At 37.3% G+C, this 23,200-nt stretch overlaps 1 protein-coding gene across 1 annotated transcript; it reads right to left on the reverse strand.

The window, feature by feature from the left end:
• Positions 1-15,534: 15,534 nt before the first annotated feature.
• Positions 15,535-16,281, reverse strand: LOC149246405 (ATP-dependent DNA helicase pfh1-like). Its single transcript, XM_089441281.1, has one exon. It carries the CDS (start codon positions 16,279-16,281, stop codon positions 15,535-15,537), a length of 747 nt encoding a protein of 248 aa, XP_089297407.1.
• Positions 16,282-23,200: the final 6,919 nt, after the last annotated feature.

Genomic DNA, 23,200 nt, shown 5'->3' on the forward strand with positions numbered 1-23,200 from the left:
AGTGTAATATGTGATTTTAAATTGTCTTTATAATGATGATGATGAGTAACGTTTACTAAAACCAATGTGGTTTATTGGACTTCAAGAAAAGAGAGTCTAATTGTCATTCTTCAAAGTATTGTTTGTGTGATCAAAGAGTGGGGAAAAAAGTGTTCCAAGATCACTATAGTTCGGTTGGCTTAATAAGTCAAGAATATTGGAGGTGTGGCTGATGATAGGGAATTGAAAGTGGATGTGGGCAAGAGTCGAGCAGTCTAAAAGGAAGTGCTTTTCATCTTCTACCTTTTTAGTATCACAAATCTGACAAAATCTATTGTCTCAGGGAGTATTGGGAGTAGACCACCACCCGGTCTCACTTTGAAGCTCATGAGAGTTAGTTCTAATCCTAGCGATTCATTTTCTGCTTGATGCTAGTCAACATAGAGAGATAATTCTAGTTATCGAGGGTGGGGTTGATCACCTCCTTATAGTACCATAGGTTCTTTTTACCCTCCAACTCTTTAGCATCCCACATCGTGTCCTTAAAACTGGAGGTAAGAGTATCTTTGATACTATCCTTGCTTCCCACGATGATCTCCTCCTCAATCCCCCAAAGGTAGAGCCAAGACTGAGCAACCTGATGCCACCAGCGCTTGAGGCGTTGGTGGGGATTTTGACTAAAATTAGAATCAATTTTTGGGAGCCTCTTGGAATCCATATTGTGAAGCTTCTTCTTATACATCGCATATCTAAATATAGTTGCACTTTCAATGGGGGACATGCCCGTTTCAATCAAGAGGATAGGATAGGGAGTATTTTCCTTGATCTTGAGGTTATAGGTTATGAATTTCTTTTGGATCATCTTAATCTTTCTCCACAACTCCCTAGATATATTACACCCCCAAACTTCACATCCGTAAAAGATAAAAGGGTGACAAGAGTCTTAAAGAGGAACCTTTTTTTACTCCAAATGTAAAGATTGGCTTACTTACAATTGTTTTCAAGCTCATAATAAGTTTTCCAACCTCCAGTAATTAGTTTCTCGATGCTATAATTCCAGTTGAGCTGATGAGGAAAGTCAATACCCAAATATTTACAAGTTGAGCTGATGAGGAAAGTTAATACCCAAATATTTATAAGAAGAAATCTGCTCAAGACAATAGTTATCATAGACGAAACTATCCTGAGTAATCTTTTTGGATTTAATGTGCATGTGGTGATCTTTTAATATAAATAGAAATCAATAATATTAAATATTATTTTAATGTTGGAGATTACAAGTTGAACATCATATACTAATTTTGTGTAATTTAATATTTAATATTTAATTTTTCTTATTTTAATATTAATATAAATTAATATTATTTAACATATATTTTATATATATTAAAAAAATATTTTATTTTAAAATTAATATTAGAATGTTAAAGATGATTTTTTTTTTTTAATTGTCTTAGTTCTTATTTACATCTATTTTAGTTTTCAATTTTTTTACTACATTATTAAATTTCTTAACTAAAAAAAAAAAAAAAAAATCAATTAATATTTTATTTTTAACTCATAAACCATATTAATTTTAATAAATATTAATCTTTATTATTATTATTATAATATTTTAGTTTGGTTTAAATAAAATAATATTTATTTTAAAATAATAATAAATAAAATAATAAAAAGTTTTACATATTGAAAAACAAGTGCTAAAACGCTAACAAATCCATGAAGTGGAAGCTTCCGAGGAAAGAGCGAACATTCATTTTGTCGTTGCGTTCCCGTCCACGTCAAGAGAAATGCAAAGCATCCCATCCATACCGAAAAGCAAATGTGGTCACTTTTTTTTCCTTTCAATCCATTTGAAAAAAAACAAATGGTGTCCTTTTTTTATCCCTTTCGCGAAGGGTAAACGAAGTTTCCATGATACTTTTTATTATAGTTTCTTGGGTCACAAAGACCATAAACTTTTTAACACTTTATTCCTTTTTCCCAAAGTTCGTAAAAGGTTATATATATGTGTATATATATAATTTTGTAAAATGCATCTTTTTGTATTACGTTTGGTTTAAATTTTATGATTTGATTAAGTTAATCTTTAGGTGGGATATATTCGTTAATTTAATTATGAATATAATATTTAAAATGGTATATTATTTATTTAAATTGGGTTGTTTTTAGAAAATACATTATATATATATATTATAAATATATATTAAAATATTTAGTTATATTGATTCATGAGATTAAATTTTATAGGGAGGAGTTGAAAGTGGAAGTCAATTATGTGGGTTGCATTGTCCTAACGGGCATCCAAGCTCGATTGAGTTTTCATAGTCTTAGCGACGACAACTCTCTATTGGGTAGAGCATTCTTCCATCCAACTTGTGGGTTGACGCTAGCCTCAACTCACCCTAGATTTGGAAAAAACAATAAGATGAAGTGTATAACAATGTATTAAATAATTTTAAGAAGTGACTCCATGTTTACCACCTTATCACTTAATTTAACAAAAAACGAATTACAAATGAGACACATATTTTTTTTTCTCAGTAAAATTAAACTATTTCTATTGAGTAAAATATAGTACAATCAAGAGAGACAAGAAACCGGCCGACTGGAAATGATGAAACTATCAACCTTGGTCCCGGAGAAGGACTAAACCATTCACGGAGCTACAACAATTAACTTGAGAGCAAAAGACTAACTTTTACCCCACAGGGGCAAAATTCTCAACATTATGTTTTTTCCCTTTCTTTTTATTGACTTTTATCCAGCCATCCTGGGGAGTATGAGCTAAAACAACTTGAAGACTGGAATTCTCCAACAGGGGGATCTCCTTGTCTGATTCAGGAGAGGAGGTCTCATGGACGCATTTCTGGGAGATTGTTGTGACAGTGGTGTGCACAGGAGTATTAGTGGACAGATCCATCGTCTGAGGTGCTTGGTCTGGTTCTGCATCGCTCTCCTCATCTTCCGAGCTTGAGGAATCAGAGCTCACTGCTGGCGGCAGAGAACAAGGGGTCCAATGCTTGGGTTTGGTCTTTGCAAAGTTGCCCTTTTTCGATTTTGCAGGCAGCGATGGGCAAGAATTTTGCAGGTGCCCTGTTAGGTGACAGTGGCAGCAGTGGAAGGCAGTGTTTTCATAATCCAGGTTCTGGGTCCAAACAAAGTCATTGATCTTGAGATTGATTTGATCTGGCAGTCCCTTGCTTAGATCTAGCTCCGCACATATTCTGGCATATGTGTAGAGACCTTTATGTTCCCATCGGGAATCTCCCATTAAAAAGCTACCCAAGGTGTTGCCTATGCTCCTATAGACTGCTAAACGCCACAGGTGAGCTGGAAAGTTTGGAAGTCTGATCCAGACAGGGGCTTTGGTGATGACTGCAGATGCTGGGTCAAAATTTGGGAACCATGGAGTTAAGAAGATTCATGTTGTACCCATAAACCAAGGACCTTCTTCTAAGGCCTGTTCATAGTGCTTAGGATTGTCAAACATAACTATAAAATATCCTTTTGAGCAGAAGCAGACCTTGCAATGTTGAGTCCAGTTGTCATGGATCCAGTCATAGAGGTCCTTAGAGCGTGGCCAAAGCCCATTGAATCTCCAAATGGTGGCCCTTTCAGCAAATTTTTGAAGGTCATCTGCAAGGCCAAGGTGGGAGATCTCAACAGAGGGGACCTCCTCTAACTTATCAACCAGAAAAGGCTTGGGTTTGGGAGTCTCAGGGGAAATAGGAATCTCAAAGTGCACTGCAACTTTGTAGGAGAAGGGAGGAGCAGAAGAAGATTGACCTGCAGCGCCACCTCTCAAACGAAGGGAAAACACTAAAGAGATATTATTTTTTATGTTGTAAGAAGAGAGGGGAAGAGGATCATCGAGTTATTTACCTTGAAATATAAGTCTCTGAAGGGCAGAGGGGATCCCGAATTGGTGTTCCAGATTTACCTTGAGATTCTGCACCAGATTTGAAGGGTATACCCATTGTAGAATGGTCTTGCCTGAGATCTGTGTGATTTGAACCTGAAAGGGGGCAAAGAAATTTTCAAAAGCTTTCTGGAGCGACACAGGGCCAGAATCTTTTGGGTCTCCTATCTCCTGACGAACTGGAGGCGGAGGGGGAGGAAAAAGCTTCTGTCGATGGAAGCTATCGCTCCAGCCCAGATCCGCTGCAAAGGATAGGGCTACAGATCTATAGAGAGGCCGAATGATCATTTGCATCAGACAAACCCCTGCCTCGCTGCCTTTTTGGAGTGAAGCGAGTGAGGCCAATGCTTGGAGCGCATCCAGGGTCTCTGTCCCGGGAGAAAAGTCTGGGCAGCTAGCAAGCAAGTCTTCAGAATATCTGCAGAGGCCACTAGCAAGCTAGAGAAGAAGCCAGCCATCGATTGTGGTCGTAAGCGCCAGCGCTACAGAGTGTGGGTTTCACCGAACATTAGAAACTGGTGCGGGATCAGCCGCAGTCTGAAACTCAAGCCTACTCGGCACTGAAACTCCAACGGAGAGAGCCACTGAACCGTTATAAATGTTGAGGTTACCAGCATAAAGAGTTGCAGAGGGGCGAAAGGGACCCTTAAAAAGCTGAATCTGATGATGTTTCTCTGAGTGTTGCGTCTGCCTTTGCAGATCCACATAGCAAGGGCTGAGCGGAGCACAAAGTGCATGGTCAATGTCGTTCGAGGCACTCTAGTGCGGCGCGAGAGTTACAAAAGAAAGAGTCGTTGACAAAACCCTAGTCTCCATTTCGATCTGGCGTAAATGAGACACATATTATTCAAGCAACCACTTTCAAATAACCTCTTGTAATGGTAGACATGTTTATTTCTTCTAAAGTGTGATATTTCTATCCCTCTAGAAAAGATAAAGTTATTTTTTCATCCTCAATGAAATCTTTTGTATCTTTGAATCCTCAACCTTGTGAACCAGCTTCTCCCTACAAACAAGATGATGAGTTTTTTGCTTTTTACCTATACCTGCCCAAAGAAAATTCATAATGATAGAGTTAATCCGATTAATAATACCCTTGTGTAATTTGTATATATGCATCCAATAAATTGGATACTTTGCAGGAGAGATTTAATCATTACGAGTCTCCCTCCCAGTGAAAGCCACTTGTGCGACCACAATTGGAGTTGCTTCTCAAATTTCTAGAGTAGACATTCCCAGTCTTTGTTATGATATCCATTTGGCTTTAAGAAAAATCCTGCATATTTGAAGCCTCCCTCCAATGATATGGATTGCACACCAAATAATTTATCTATCTCCTTTATTGATTAGTCCTTCGGATCAGAAGAAATTAGCGTCGACTTAATCTTATTCAGTATCAAACCCGTGACAGAACCTTCCATTCACTGAAGACAACTTTCCCCATCACAAGTACATCGTCAACAAACATCAAATGGGCAAGGGAAATGTTAGGAGGCAACCCACATCCAGATATAACACCACTTGAGAAAGCATTTGAAATTCTTCCGCTAAGACTATTGATAGTCAACAAGAATAACAGTGGAGACCGGGCACAACCTTGTCTAATAACATAAAGACATGATATTTTCATATGTTTTATTTAAAGGTAAATAAACATAAAGAGACTTATAATTAACAAAGAAAATAGAAATTTAACAATCTTAAATGTATGAGAGAAAAAATAACAAAAAATTCTAAACTTAGAACATCATCATTTTCTAAAAATCATGAGAACGAGAACCTCATCAATTAGGTTATCTTCTTTTAAAAAGAGGAGGAAAACATTGATAGTGTACAACCATGGGAAAAACTTTACTTCATTATGTTTTCTTAGATTATTCCAAATTCACAATCATTGCAAAATATCAATTGAACCAAACATTTGAAAAAAAAAATTGTATATAATTTCATCTGATAGTCAGAAGGTTTATGTGAGACTGGAAAAGAAATTGTTTAACTAATTTTATTGTGAGTAACACAATTAATAAGCAATAAGGGAAACAGTAAGGAAATTTTTCCATGAATGTATTCTAATAATGTTTCATCTTCGATTCGGCCGTGAGAGTATCACTTCATAACTACATTGTTAGAGAAAAAGTCAAATTATAAAAGAAATAAATGAAAAATAAGAAAAATAAAGTAAACTATTTCTAAATCTATTTTATGCTACATTGTTTATCAAAAAAACTAAATGAAGCATAATGACAATGGAACCATCCAAGTAATTTTGAGTCTACAATTACTTATCGAAAATAAGAAACATAAAGTGGAATATTCTTCCATGAATTATAGAAATAATTAAATTATTTGAACTTCTCCATACAAAATATGTAGGATAGTTCTTTTAAAATCCACTAGTAACCTTTTCCAATAAGAAATATATAACCATATTCCAATTTCATCATAATTCTCAAAGTTAATGATATAGAATTGATCAACAGATTTAATGGAAAGAACATTCATGATGCATATTATGAATGAAAAGTGATCAGAATTTCACTTTGAATGCATGCCTCATCATTACAAATGTTATTTGACTAGCAATTGTCCCAAAAGGTACAAAGAGAGGCCGATAGGATTAGTAAAAGGAAGAAACTTCTATAGATAGTCAAGCATATATAAAGCTCACTAGTGACGAAGGCAATAACCACGATGACCATCCCGTACCAGCACATTTGATATTAAAAGAACAAAACCAAAACCAAACCATTCATATCAATATAGTAAGTCTAGAACGCGTTCATACTTAAAGCTCAATAGATTCAATAGATTATTGGCAACACGCTTTTTTTTTAAATAAAAAGTAAATTACAACGTTGTACATGGTAAATGAAAAGCGGAGAAATTTGTGATTTGCAAATATTAAAACAAATCACTTACATTGTTGGTTGACACTACAACTAAAACATTAACTAATTGTAAGATGTTTTTCGTAAACATTAGTATTATTATTTTTAATAAAATTCATTTAATAAAAATTATTTAATTAATTATGGAAATTAATATTATTAAAATTTTGAAACTCATTTTAAATTCATGTATTCTATTTTTCAAAGTATTTTGGGAAATCTTCTTAAAATAAGGAATGCAATTGCTAGTATAACCAACTTGTATATAAGATATTTTTTTTAATAAGTAATTGATTTTAAAATTAATATATTTATTACTTATTTAGCCTTATATAAACCCACGATAGCCTCATATCAACCTCAACAATTTGCAAGGAAACTTTGCCTTGTCTATAGATGAACCAAAAAGTAGTCTTGTGCAAATGGATATCTTTGTGTAGAAGGATGACTTCAGACCTTAGATTGTATTCTTTGAAGTCCAAACCCTTGGAAGGAAGTAGGGTAAATATGATAAGAAAGAGTAGGTGAGATATAAGATATACATGAAGCCAAATAGTAAGATATAAATTCCTTACAATGATAAAAAAAAGTGCACATCATTGGCACAATGGAACAACAGAGAGAAGAAAGAGCAGAAGACTGTTCTATGATTTAGCAATGGGCAATGACAATTTTTATCACTCCTAATAAAAAAACAATAAACAGACGCGACTGGTACATGAGAATAATAGAGTACAATTTTAATCTTGGTAAGATATAAATTACTTCCAATTATAAGAAAGAGTACATTCTTGGATATGATAGAACAGCAAAGAAAAAACAGACGAAGAATGGTACATTGGTAGCAAGACAAAAATCCCTCACAAGGAGAAGAAAAAGTACATTATGTAATGTGCATAACTTCTATGTATATACGCTTGCAGGGTTCCTAACGGATGAAGGTCTCTCAGTTTAATAGACAAATCCTTATGGGCAGTCATTCAATGATATGAAATTAAAAGTAGTCTGCAGTGAGTATAAATCCTGGAAAAAATATCAAACCTTGTTATCCAGTTCTATTTAATGTACTTAATCCTCATGCCACTCACTGGTGTGGTTTACTATTCATATGAATGTCATATGGCAAATAGTTGGTTTATTATTCATATGAATGTCATATGGCAAATAGTGAGGTGACATGATGCTGATGAATGATAAGGGCAGATAATTACATAAATATGAAACCTAGTTATCCATTTCCATTCAATGTACTTAATCCTCTTGTGCTACCCACTGGTGTGTCCTTTGATGGTTTACTATGCACATGAATGTCATATGGCAGGTTCAACAATCTCAAGTAAAGTTTATACAGAATTAGTTTGAGAGTCGATTGAATATGGATTTAGTTCATACCGAAATAGATTCATCTAGGTTTAAAGTTAAAGCACAGTTCAACCAACTAATTGAAGATGTGCATCCTTTTATTACCATGTTTAACATTATATCAAACTAATATTCAATGTATTTAAACCTCTTAAAATATGGATCCTTGCATTATCATGCTTCTGTGATTAAAATACATCCGTTACATGCAACGGGAAAACCACAATTCCAACATCCATAACCAAAAAAAAAATTTGAAGACACCCACTTCTATGTATATACGCTTGTAGGATTCCTAACGGATCAAGGTCTCTCAGTTTAATAGACAAATCCTTATGGGCAGTCATTCAATGATATGTAAATAAAAGTAGTCTGTAGTGAGTATAAATCCTTGAAAAAATATCAAAACTTGTTATCCAGTTCTATTGATGGTTTACTATGCACATGAATGTCATATGGCAGGTTCAACAATCTCAAGTAAAGTTTATACAGAATTAGTTTGAGGGTCGATTGAATATGGATTTAGTTCATACCGAAATAGATTCATCTAGGTTTACAGTTAAAGCATAGTTCAACCAACTAATTGAAGATGTGCATCCTTGCATTACCATGTTTAACATATATATCTATGCATCCTTGCACTATCATGATGAGCATAGACATCAAAGCAGGTTATTTCAGGTTAATAGTTTGTGTTCAATGCATTCTATACACTGTGTAGAGCCAGATCAGACTGTCCAGAACCAGGTTATTTGTTTATGTTCACTGCATTCAATCCACTGTCTAGATTCCATACATGGGTTACAAGTTTACTCTAGAGCATGGCCATTGAAAAACCTCAATTTGTAAATTAATATAAGTCCCATCACCCTATTTACAGTCCCTAAATTCTTTAATGAAATTAGATTTGAACTGAGTACAAATCCCATCTCGTCACCTCACTTGTTGTACCTAAACTCTTTAGTGAATCTAGAGTCTATTTGCATAGCAACACTGAACGTGGGAACACCTAATGGACTTCAGAAACAAAAACAAGCAGTGGTTATGTCTTATTATCTATGCTTTAAGGTCTGAGTATGGAAAGGAGAAGGCCGAGGCATTTAGAGGAGATATGGGAAGTTTACATGTTGACATGTATTTCAATGTCAAGAAGATCAGTGATAGGTTGCAGGGAAGTTTGTTCATCTTCTTGAGTTGATGTTTTTCTAGTGGATGTAGGGTCCTAGTAATGGATAGTTGGTGGAGTATCGGGATTGATTCAGATTCTGCTGATTAGACTCTGTTTCCTCTTAAAACATAGTCAAACTCCCGACTCCACTTGGACTGCGAAGAGTCTGATAACACTGCCAAGAAGCTTCGTATGGCATAAATTGCAGAGCAGTAAAGGCATTAGTGGACTGAAAAGAAAATGTCATACAGATCAACTTGGTTAATAATTTACTCAGTCCATCTATATTTAAGAAGCACATCTTTAATAATTGAAAATCCACCGACCTTGAAGAAGAGGGGATGGTTGAGGTTCTGTTCCTCCATCTGTTTGAGGACTGCAAGCCAATCTACTCTTTTGGGCTTCATTATTCTCGGCCACTTCATGATTAATTCAGATGGATCATTTTCTTCTGATAAACAAATTATATGTTTCATCAAGACCTTGCTCCTTCCAAACAACTTTGGAAGAACAACTAAATTATGATAGGTTTTCCCACTTTTAAAAACATACCACAACTTAAAAAAAATAAAAACAATTTTTTTTTAAACTACAAATACTAACTACAACCACAAAGGTACCCACGTGCCTAGTCCTAATAAACTTCAATTTCCATGCAGGCTGTCTCAACAATACTCATTTCCAGATCGATTCACTGCTGACTCATTTTCTATGAAAACCCAAGACCAATAATTAGATAAGAAATTCTTATTTCACAATTTTGGTAAAAACAAATAACAACACTCTATGGTATTAATATGTATTATGTACACAGTACAATCACACATTTGTTCATTCCTTTCAACGGACAAGACGCATTGCTATATGTAACATTATTCATAGAGATTTCAATGCTATGCGGTAGTCATAATTCATAGTACATACCCATCCAAATAGAGATAGAGATGGATTTAGGAGCTTCAATTTCATTTCTTCGAAGTTGGAAACATATTTTGAAAATTTAAATGCAGGAGCTTCAACTTCATATATTGGAATCATATTTTTAGTTGAAGAGCAAATAAGATACAGAAATTTGAGAGTAACCCACTAAAGTTGAAATGGCCCTTACAGAGTTCATGTTCCATTCCCAAGGATAGAGTTCCGAACACATTACAAGGATCTATCAAACTGAACTTAATAAATATCATAAAGGTAACCTTCACATGACTTTCAGAGATCACTATCATTATAATTTTATATAGAAGGAAACCATTAACAATTTGAAATTGAAAACATCAATATTTGGAAATACAGAAGCCCTTACTTTCAACTCCCAAGAGGTTCTTTTAGAAAATTGTAAATAGCGATGGATAAGAGAAATTTACAAAGGACAAATGAATCTGGAAAATACAAATTTGCAACTCATTGGGATACCTGGTTAACTATGTGGACGAGCCGAAGACAAAAAGAACCATGTGTGTCATGATTTCATACAATATCTTTCAACTTGGATAAAAAACCAAAATATGGCTCCCAAATCATAGCTTAAATATGATGCCATAACAGTCTCTTCTGTAGATTAATTTTTGCCAAGAACAATATATGAAGGTTTCAGCTTCTCCATGCAGGATATTTTGGTAATGTTGAAGCTACTGAGTTAACTATAGACTCGGAAGGATGGCTGAAGAACATTCTCGGATGTTATCCTCTAGGATATCAGTTGAAGCTGTGAAAATAAAAAAGTGAAAATAAAAAATGTATCAGAAAGGATTATGAATATATATCTTACTCATGCTTGTAGGCTTTTGATTTGGAGACTTTTAGGTTTCAAAAGCATATACACCATATTTATTAGGTGCCCAAATTCTAGCCCCAATTATGTCCTGGAAAAACAGAAAAATATGCCTTTGAACAAAATAGGGAGCAGGCTGCAGGTAATGTTCAAAAAAATTTAAGCAGCTAGTACAGACCTCCCAAGCCATGGTGAGAACATATCGGTGCCTAATAAACATGGAATTACATCAACTCGATGTCAAAGTAAAAGTTCTAGCATGGCTGCAGGCATATACACTAGCAGTCAAGGTACCATGGGTATTGTTTTGTTGGTCCTAGTGACACACAGAGTCCTCCAAATCAGCGCCACACATTACTTATTGCAAAAGTGAAAACATACCCTCACCGATACAGAGCATTACATGCAAAATGTTTCCTCAAATAACTCTTAATTTCAAGGTACTTAGTTAAATTGCCACTACATGTGTGAGAGTGCTCCTCCTTGAATTTCGCTTTCTGCAAAGTGTTCTCTGTTTTGCTATCTTATGGAAAGTTCAGCAGTTTCTACACAAAATTTCTCCTCAAGTGTTTTCTGACAAGTAACCTTTCATTTAAGAAGGCAGTGTCTACGCAAAATAGCTTCAAACCTAAATAGAACAGAAGGTGCAAATTTAGAAATGCAATACTGAGTCTGTCCTTTACATGCCTGCAAGGCAAATAGTACCAAGGTTTTCTTAATAATATCCTACATACATTAAGGGCATTTAGATTCGCTTCCAAAACCCACTTCAAGAAAGATGAACCTTGAAGTTGGCTCATATTGTAGGAGATGTCAGTTTTATTTTATCTTGTGTTAGAAGTGTGGTGATTGAATAAGGATCATGAATCACTGTTTCTGGTAAAGAAAATCCAGGAGAGCAAACGCATATTGTCCCAATTGAAAGCATCTGGTCTGATTCTGCAGATTGCAAAGAAAAGCTGTCGGATTTGTTAGGAAGTGTGCATGACACAACTGGAAAGGAAGATCTGCTAGGTTACCTAGAATGCAAGTTTTACAGAGGGTAATTCTAGAAATGCCATACATTCCCCATCTTTACAAGTACTACAAGCTGAGGACCTTTCACTACGTCTCGAATCTTAGCCACTTCTGATATATTTTCAAAATTTCCTGCAGGTTTTGTTGAACATGGCTATAGCAAGTTGGTATTAGGACTCTGCACATCAAGGATTGCAACACATGTGGTTGCCTCAACGGTAAAGGTATGGAGACTGTATATTCTCTTGTGTAGTTATGTTTTGTTAGGTATCCTTTGTATGGATGACCTAATATTGTAGAGAATCACCAGTGTCCAAAACCCACTTCAACAAAGATGAACCTTGAAGTTGGCTCATATTGTAGGAGATCTCAGTTTTATTTTATGTTGTGTTAGAACTTAGAAGCATGAATATTAGTGCTTTTGATCTGCTAGGAGAGTGTGGTGATTGAATAAGGACGAGTTTTTGTTGTTTACAGTGGGATTATAATTCTGACAAAGTTGTGGCTAGAAAGCTTATAAGAGTTACTTCTAGGATTGACCTCGCATACCAAAAAACAAGATACTGTTAGTCAGTTACATCCCCTACACCACTGATCATGATTTATCCTCCCTAATTTTTCCACCACTAATGCTTTTACCAAAACGGATTTAGTTTATATCTGTAATAATTATTAACATCACACCATACAAGTATCTCTAGACAACAGTAACGCTTAATCATGAAATTGCAAACAGAGATAACCTCACAACCGCCAAATACTACTCCAGAAATTGTAGATTCAAATTACCGTAAAAGCAATTAGGTCTTGTATTTGGGCTTACCAATCCAGATAATAAAGATTCGAATTAACTAAGATCAATTATGTAATCTGCGTATATCCTTTCAAAAGAGAAATATCGCCAACCATTTTCGACACTGGAACTCTTGGAGCTCTACCGTCATGAAAAGACTAATCCACATCAAACAGCTGACCATAAACATTGAATGTTGAGTATAAGCAGCGACAATCATAGAATGCAGAAGATGACAGCTGTGAGAAATCATTTAGTTTCTGTACAAAGTTTCTATGCCTCTAACTTCCACTTCATTCGATTCCATCCAAACGATAGTGGGCATCCATCTTTGGTGTCTACTAAAAGGAATCAGAAATCACAATCACAAAGGTAGAGGCACCTTCATTTGAATCATTCATTTAGATGGAAAGCCCAAAGAGAAATCCCAGGTAATTCCCACAACTACAACAAGGATCTATCAAACTGAACTTAATAAATATCATAAAGGTAACCTTAACATGACTTTCAGAGATCACTATCATTATAATTTTATATAGAAGGAAACCATTAACAATTTGAAATTGAAAACATCAATATTTGGAAATACAGAAGCCCTTACTTTCAACTCCCAAGAGGTTCTTTTAGAAAATTGTAAATAGCGATGGATAAGAGAAATTTGCAAAGGACAAATGAATCTGGAAAATACAAATTTGCAACTCATTGGGATACCTGGTTAACTATGTGGACGAGCCGAAGACAAAAAGAACCATGTGTGTCATGATTTCATACAATATCTTTCAACTTGGATAAAAAAACCAAAATATGGCTTCTTATCATTTGTAATCTTGACATTATTGGACATGGTAAATTGATATTGGAATTGGATTTTTGTCCATATCTGCAAATTTCTAAGCAATTGAGAGTTTTAGAATACAGATTAATAGCAGTGTGCAACCCATTGTGAGTGTCTGGAGCATCTTCCAAAGCTGAACATCCAAATGATATAAAACTCAAGTATGTGAATGTGATGAAAGGCTAAAATGCTGACATGTTTTTGTTGTTTAATGTAGAAGGAATCTTGCCATTTGGGCTCTAGAGCCCAACCTGCTCTCTCTTATTGCAAAACACAGAGCATTTAACCAACGAAAAACACAGAGCAGTGGACCATGTACTCGATTATTCTTTGTTCATACCACAGAGAACTGTTCTATCAAGTACGCGAACCCCTGTTCTGGGGTATACTGCATTCAATGGAAAAACAACTCATCTCAACTACCTGCTTAACCATTCAGAGAACAGAAAATGCACCGTGTTGTGGATGCCTTAAATTTAGTAGACCTTGGCCATACTATCTTATGAAGTATGGTTGTGCTGGCTATCAGATTATTTTAGGATTGTGATTTTGGACACCAAGGTTTAGATTATTTCTTTATTATGGTGGCTGTAATGAATGAATTTATATTCCATTCATTCTTACTGCATTTGGATAAATGCCCTTACTACTTTTTCAATAGGTTGTTGTAAACATCGACCTATCTAAAGTGAGAAACGTTTTTCTTTATAAAAAAAGTTGTTGGTTGATTCATAAAACCCAAAACAAAGAGCAGTGGACCACGTAATTGAATACTTTTTGTTCATACAACAGAGAACATTTCTATTAAGATATAACTAAACATGCCAGATATACTAAACATATATACAATGAAAGTATTCGTTGGCTTCTAAACATATGTACAATGAAAGCATTCTATTATGTAGAGATGTAATTGAGAATGAGCTGCTAATCATATATGCATGATGGGCCATGGCATCGGCAACACCAGTTAGTGTTTATTGTGGTGCCATATTGTGCGAGCTGTTCCTGCAATTGATGGCGCATTTGCCTGTGTGCATCCCTTTCATGGATGTGAATTGTTATCTTAAGTATTTTCCTTATTTTCTTTAACAACTTAATGGCTGGGCGCAAACAGTAAAGTGGCATTGATTGTTGTGGCAGGATCCTTGTCTGCATATCTTGTAATGTAAGTTCTTGTTGCTGAATTTCTTCGCAACACTCGTACAACCTTCGTAGGTAGCATGTATTCATACCTGTTGCCATCCAAAAAGGAAACACTGTAAGTGACAATGAATATGTTTGACGATTTTGTTTGAATATTCAAAATAAATTAAACGATTCCAAATGAGTATAAAATCATATGAAATTAAATGTAATAGCAAGCAAATCTATGTGAAACTTCGTTATGTAGTGAGTGGTGTTTACCATGTGGGTAATTCTGGAAGACAGGTTGTATGATTGGCTAAAGTGTATTATCCTGGATAGATTTTGATGCAAGGAATGATTCCTCTTGCTGTCTACGCTTAAGATATGGATTCTTGTGCATTTGTGCAATGCGGGAGAATGGGAATGCTGGATTGATGTGTATGTCTGCTAGTGACCGCACTCTTGAAATTGCAGTGAATGTTAGCCCTTGGCGTTCTTTGGTGCCGATGTCCACTGTTGCTTTGTCTAATGTCATTCCTTGTGACTTGTGTATCGTTAAAGCCCATGCCATTTGAAGTGGTATCTGACGGCGTGCACCCCTTGTGATGGGAGGAATGGGTACATATGTTGGGTGTGAAATGTCCCACGGTGTTCCTCTGTATTGTCGAAAGTCAAACCACAAAGGATGGTAATGCTGGGGGCTTTGAGTCAATTGAATAAAATATTGAGATGACCTTCCCAAGCGCGCCATTGACAAGGCCTGCATGTACCCATAAGTTGCTGGTGAGCATAACTTTTTGTTCACTGCATAAGAGCACCTTTGCAGGTAGGTGCTCATCTTCTGTTGTAGTAGGAGTTTTCTGCCTTTGTTGTTCCGCAGAGCAAAGTGCTACTGGGATATTCAATTTTTTGAGCATTTTCTTATTATGCAAGACAACTGCGTTGTTTGTTGCGAATAGGTGCATGGACTCGTCGAATGTGCATTTCTCTTCATGTGTAAGAGATGAACTTGTTCTTGACATTAGATGTTGCCAATCTTCAAGTGTAGATATTCCATTCCTAAGATTTGCAAGTATTTGCTGGAAAGCAACCTGGGACGAGCTAGCTCCTTGTTGACGGAAAACGGTTGAAAGTGTTATGAATATGTCGAAGCTGCGCCAAAGTGCAGTGCCACGCGATGTCCCAGCATATAAAGGAATGTCTTTTACAGGTGGTAGTTGGCCTAAATCTCCGACAAGGATAATTGAGCGATTACCAAATGGTGTATTCCGATGAAGAGGGAATGCCTCTCTTAGACGATCGTCAATGGGAGAAAGCATTTTTGGACCAATAAAGCTCATTTCATCAATGAGGATGTATTCTACATGACGGAGTTGCTCTTGCAGGTGTAGGAGCGGCTGGCCTTCGAGAGGATGCATTGTCTGGATAGGGATATGAAGGGCAGAGTGAATTGTGAGGGCATTTATGTTGAAAGCTGCAACGCTGGTTGGTGCAAGTAACAATAAAGGGTTTTTGTTGGCTGGCGAGTTTTCCACAAATGCTTGGTGCAGGCATTTAATCAAATGGGATTTTCCTGTGCCAGCTGTTCCTTGTACGATGATCTTCCGTGGGGATTTTGGCGAAGGGGTTTTGAAGTGTGAAAAAACAGCGGTGAAAGCTATGCTTTGGGTAGGGGATAATGTATGATCATGGGGAAGGTTGGAAAATGAATGATGTTGGTTTTGAATGGGTGAGCGGTTGAATTCAATGAAATTGATAGCAGTTTCTTGCAAGGGGGGAGGGACAGTATTTTGTGACCAATTGTGGTTGACATCGAAGTCGCGGTAGCCAATCATGTCGAGGTCATCAATTGCAATATTATAACCTGGGTGTAGTTGAGAGAGGATTTGCCATTCATTCATCTGCATGGAATCAGGGGGGTGTGTGGGGTAGGTTGATCTTCAGTAGGTGGGCTTTGTGGGTTTTCGGGTTCGCGATGGACATGCCATGGTGTATATGCACCCTTTTTTTGTTCCCAGTGTGCAATAATTTCTGCATCAGTTGAACCGATATCATCAGGGAGTGTTCGGAAGGGGAAATACAAGAGTAATTCACTCCAACAGAAGGTGGCATAAGAAGGATTAGTAGAGGAAGGAATGACATTGTAATGGGGCAAGACATGTACAATCATTGGGGGGAATATGTGTTTCCAGTGGTTTCTTCTCCGCTGGGCAGAATATGACCACGAGCGAGCAGCTTCAAGGAGGGGCAGTGGTTCTAGTGAGGCAGGCCTGTTCATATATGCAACGATAAAGTTTGGTGTCGAACCAGGATTTTCAGTATCTTGCGAAACACGTTTGAAAACAGCCCTGTTGACATTCAAAGAACGGAATGTACGGCTGCAAAGAGAGAGAGGTAGCTTTTGTAACATATGGCATATTTCTTGTGCACCAATGTCTCTATCTGCAATGGTTTCTGTAAGGAGTTTTCGGATGACACCACCAGTAGGTGCTTCTGGAAGGGCACTTTGTGATAGTCGCGATAGCATTTGACGGTAGCTCTCGGATCTTGTCTCCGCTTTTGTTGCATACTTTGAAATATATTTCAATACAGCATGGCAAGAAAGGACTGGTTGGCAATCAACATTTGCTCTCCAAATAGAGAGTAGATCGGCATTGTGAATATTCAATCTTTCATCATTGCGAGCAGGGACATAGGTTTTATGACCCTTACCATCAATGAAAAGTGAAGAAGTGGACTTCAATTCCCACGGTACTCCATATCGGCAGCTAAGCACATTGTCTTTCTTACGAAGACAAGAAGATTCATGACACTTTGTATGACGTTGAACGCAGTTGACGAGCTCTGTGTAGTCTTCAAATTGATTGGACGCGAATATTGCTGCTGTGTCAAGGAGACACGGGTTATGAATTGTTGACTGGTGAAGCGGAATAGTTCGGTGTTCTGCCTGACGTGGATTCCAAGCAGTTACGTAGTGGTCGAAATATTTCTGTGCATTAGCAACTTCTAATGCATTGTCCCAATCAAGTGTGTCCATGTCTGGTGCATTTTGTAGCCAGAGGAAGCCATGAATGTGTGCGGATCCTCTATGTTTCCATTCGTATCTGAATATAACATGAAGGGTACATTTAGTTAATACATGTATATGCAATGTATAAAATTAATGTAGAGGGATATGGATATTAAATAATACCTGCACCAGTAGTCGGTTGCATGGAGGCCTTTTTGAAGGATTTCTTCAAGGAAAATTGTAAATCTACAATGCATATATTGGGCTGTTAGATGTGGGTTTTTAATTATGTTTTGGATTTTCCATTGGAAGGGGTTGACTGAAGTGGAAGGAACACTGGTGGGCATGATCGTGTGCAAGTCATGCCATTTAGTATCAGCTGCACTGAGAGTGAAGAAGAATGTTGGGCTTCCTATTTGCGTGATCATGTCAGTCAGCTCAGATCGGCGTTTGTTCCAGAAAGACCGTGTTCCTCGTAGAGCTGACCCAAACCTCATTATTTGCTCTGGCAATCTTGAATCCGGAGAGTCATGAAGACACTGGCGTAGGTCTGATACCGTTGTTGGCAAGTTGTTCTCAATGTACTTCTTCACGAAAACACTGGTTGTTGCTTGGCTACGGTGGCGCATTAGAATGTTATAAAGATAGTAGCGGAATCTTGGGTGTTGGCAAAGCGGTTATCATGGTAGTGCAGCAAGTGCAAAGCATATTCATGCATTTCAACTTTTGTAAGTCTTGGTTGCATGATCATTGCGATGCCTGTAGGGAAGAGTGTGGGGAATGCCATGGCAAGGAGGCCGATGGTGTTGTATTCATTTATAGCAGTTAAAGATATTGGAGGCCAATCGATAGAGCTTGTTGAACTTGAATGGGTCGAGTGCAAATAGTTACAAATGTGGTCACGCTCAGTACATGAATTTGGGAGGACTGGAACGAAAGAAGAGGGTTGGATTTCTAATGGAGGTAGCATGACATCAGGATTATAAGTGGAATCAGTAGTGGTTTGATGGGGTTCAAAAGAGGAGGTGGTTACACTGTGGAGAAGAGAAGAAATGTCTGTAGGGAGATCTGGCAGCGTAGAAATTGCAGATGAATTCAATTGAACATCACGGTAGTAAGGGTCATATTTTATTTTGTATTCAAGGGCTGCAAGGACACGTGATTTGCAAACGTAGAATTCGTAAGCCTTTTCAGATGGATTTTGCCTTTTCACAATGAGGATGTCTAAGTCAGAGAGCATCCGGGGTAAGTATTTGGCAATATTGGTGATATCTTGAGGGAAGCTAATTGTATGGCCACTATATTTATATTGACCACCACGGGAATGAGTGACTTGTAGAATGGGGTTGACACGTGCGATGAGCATTTCTTCAACTTGTGTTAATTGGTGAAGGACACAGGGTTGTTCTCCAGGGTCCATGTTGTTTAGTTCAGAAAAACGATTGGTAGATTTAGATGATGCACAACGAAAACAAGAGAGTCTACCGTGGAAGAGCTTTGTTTTCATTCCTGGGTATGCTTCCTTGCATGTTGTGCAAACATGCAAGGTAGAAAGTCCATCAATCCTTTCTCGAAAGCGACGGTGTTCTTCGTTAAGGGGAGGGTTATATTGGATATGATGAACGTGTGGTGGGTTGGTTTGTATAGGTGGGAGAGCATTTGAGGTGGGAAGGGATGTAGAGGAAGTAGTAGGGTTGTTGTGGTGTTCATAAAGTAGTCGACGTCGTGCATTTATTCGATCCTTTTGTTGTGCATAAAGAATACACCGCCGCTTGTTTTTGGCCGCAATTTGATTGTTTGGTGGCATATCTAAACAAGTACAAGTAATAGTTGTTAGTTTTCATAAACAAGTAGTGCATGTTTGGTATCTCATTTTATTGGGTGCACATCCATTGTGAAATTAAAACATTATATTTTGAACATAGATTTAAATTTTTTTTTAGTTCAACGTCGGTGAAGGTAGGTAGATTAGGTAGAAGGGAAAACATGCAATTAGGAATGCTATGAAATCATATGTTATTTCAGCATCTATCATTGAGAGGAGAGAAACAAGATTAAAAATATTTCATTCCCTTCTTCTTCAAAAAAATTTTGTTTGACATGTTTGAGCGATAAAATGAATAGCTTAGCAAGCAAGGGATCAATGTATAGCATGTAGACAACGAACGAGAAACATATGTAGTGACTCTTTACAAATGTTGATATTTATATTATGTAAAATGTAAATGGCAAACATACATATGTTGGAATGACTGGAAGAGAGTATTTGCACTGAAAACTACAGGTTTCATGATAATAACATGGGTGTGTAATTTACAAAGATGAGACAATTAGTTGTGTGGAAATGTTTGTTTATGTACAAACAGGCGTGGTAGATGAAGCCCTAAGAAAAAGTTCAAAGGCGGCGAACAATAGGTCGTTTTGAAGCGGACAGTGCTTGAATGTCAGTGAGCGCTTCCTTGCATGCAGAGGCATATTGAATTTCTTCTGAATTGATCAGTATTGGTTGCAAGCGTTGAACACCGTTGAAGTAATCTGTTTTAATGGAAAGTGTTAGCTGGAAGCGGTGCCCTGAAATCCGGCCACAAATTTCCTGTAGATTAGTTGGTTCGATAGAAAGTAGGAACAGGTCTTTTGCCGTGATGCCCATGAGCTCGTTCCCTGCATCATTGAAAACTGTGACGTTCTGTAGATTCCCGTGTGGTCATGTAGCTCAATTTTAAGTTTGTAACGGTAGTCACATTCTAGGAAGTCACCGTTACATTTTGTACAATGCCAAAGATTGTTAGAATGCTCCACAACCTTCTTCATGCATTGTTTTCCATTGAAATCTAGTGGACATGCTAGAAAGTAGAAGTCGTCCATATCAAGAGCAGTAATTGTTGCTCGAACTAAAACCCAGATTGCTTTATCAGAGGGTTGCATGCCAGCAATTTCATGAAACGTCTTTCGTGGCAGGGCACGTTTCGAAGCAACACCATAGTTTCTACTCAAAGATGGAGAAGAAGAGCTATAGCCGGTTTCACGGAACCATGCATGTAATTGGTGAGTTTCTTCAACTTGTGGATTTATTGTGAGAGTGCTCGTTGGTATCGTCCCTATTGTGGTGCCATTAAATTCAGACACGCGGCCTCCTTTGATTGCAAGAATTGGTGGGTTGTCGAAAGAGTAGAATTCAGAAAGATGGTGTCCTATATAGTCACAATGGTCTCCCCATAATGTTACATCAATGCTAAAACCCGACTTGTCCTTTAGTATGAGTGTTTTCCTTAATGTTTCACTTCCATCTTTTCGTCGAATTGTTGATGCAGGTGACGTGGAGGTAACAACACCAATGACATCCACATTTGTATTTGGAGTTGCACTTTTTACTTCAGCAATATTCTTGAAGTGAAAGCTCTGGTAGGGAAACGTTGGATCATCTGTAGGACATGGATTGATAGTGGAAGCAGAAAACAAGTAAATCTCCCATTTGTTCTTGAGGTGGTTGTAGTTTGGATTTGCTTCTCTCACTGTGCCATTTGATACAATGTATAATTTCCCAACCTGAATTAGATTGAAAAGAGATTCGGCCAGTTCAGCAAATGCAGAAAGGTGGATCTCTTCCTTATCATGGTTGATAAGGTCAAATCCGAAAACTTTTCCTGAGCCTCGCACATTGTTGTACGCCTTCAATGATGTCTTCGCAGATGCTCTACCTTGGATAGACCAATATTTTCGGTAAGGGTTGAGTGCCGTGAATGGAATTGTTGTAGTTGTTGCCGTAGTTGGTGGAGTAACTACAGAGGGCAAGGTATCTTCAGCTGACGAAGAGCTAAATTGGGCTGAACCCGCCTGTGCATGTTGCAGCGTCGATGTGTCCTTCATCAACGCTGTTGAGCGCTTCACAACTTCAAGCTCAACGACTCGGATGGACCTTATGTAAACAAGTAAGAAATGAATTAATAAAGATTCCATTTTCCTTCTTTTGATGCAAAAAACGTCTAGGCGGGAAAAAGTAAAAGAGGGTGATTTCAAATGGTGGGCCTTACGAGGAGTTTTGGAGAATTGTGCAAGCTGCTTTTTTGAGCAGAATTATTGAGCCAATTTGGATGTCTCCAGAGACAACTTGTGGGCCATATGCGGATGTAGCAAAGTCTTACGTTGATGTGTTCCATCAGATAGAGTAATGTGGAAGTGCGAGGATGTTGTTTTCAATGAGGTAACGGAACCTACATCGATTATCTGAAGTAGTGGTTGAATCTCGGTGCAACCATTCAGCAATAGAGGAATGGCATTCGTGTCAAGGTTGTCTCATAATAGAACAAGAGGTTTCTTTTTTTCCCGTGATAGGAGTACCTGCAATTCATCAATTTCACCACAATACAAAATTCTAGTCAAAGAAGATGTGACATGAATGCGGAATCTAATCTAAGAAGGCTAACTGTTGATGGTGAAACAATAATAAGGGCACAACCTACACGGGGAGGAGAATAACCTCTCATATTAACCACCCAAGGTAGTCCACGTTAACAAAATGCTTGTTATTTGATTCAGGGACAAGCTACATATTGTTCAAATTTAGAATCACCTCAAGCGGCTCAAAAATGCTTATAGTCTTACAGTACGGCAAAACATCAATGAAATAGGACATTTCCCAGCAATCCTAATACTGATCCTACACATTAAGAGATGTGGTTCAATCGAGGCATTTGCCATGTATTTCACTCACTTAATTTACCCTTTGCAGACCCTTCTAAAAGGCTGACTGGACTCCATATGGCTTTGTAATAATTTATGATATATTAAGTATCCTGTGAACAAGGCACAATTTTTTTTTCTTTAATATGCTATATTCGGGTGTACTCACTGTGCTTGTGCATTTCTGCACATTTTAGGGATGTTGAATAGCAGCCATTGCATATAGTGAACACGCTATTCAAACACCATGTATAGCTATTGAATCTGAAAGTTCACACATTCCTTCAGTCCAGGCATATAGAAGAACTATCTGGGGCCAAGCTCATGTTTGTAATAAGAGCTATCTGGGTCCTCCCTCTTGTCAGAAACAGGACCCTGAAAACAGCGGCCAGACCATAACAACAATCAGATTCCATCAGTCACACAACGTATTTCGCTCACTTAATTTACCCTTTGCAGACCCTTCTAAAAGGCTGACTGGACTCCATATGGCTTTGTAATAATTTATGATATATTAAGTATTCTGTGAACAAGGCACAATTTTTTTTCTTTAATATGCTATATTCGGGTGTACTCACTGTGCTTGCACATTTCTGCACATTTTAGGATGTTGAATAGCAGCGATTGCATATAGTGAACACGCTATT

This window comes from Pinus tabuliformis, chromosome 7, assembly GCF_031772625.1.
Source record: "Pinus tabuliformis cultivar Carrire ecotype Pingquan chromosome 7, CPIR1, whole genome shotgun sequence".
Lineage (NCBI taxonomy): Eukaryota > Viridiplantae > Streptophyta > Pinopsida > Pinales > Pinaceae > Pinus > Pinus tabuliformis.

Excerpts from the sequence above, each read along its gene's own strand:
- LOC149246405 (XM_089441281.1), bottom strand. The coding sequence starts at position 16,281 with ATGCATCCTCTCGAAGGCCAGCCGCTCCTACACCTGCAAGAGCAACTC.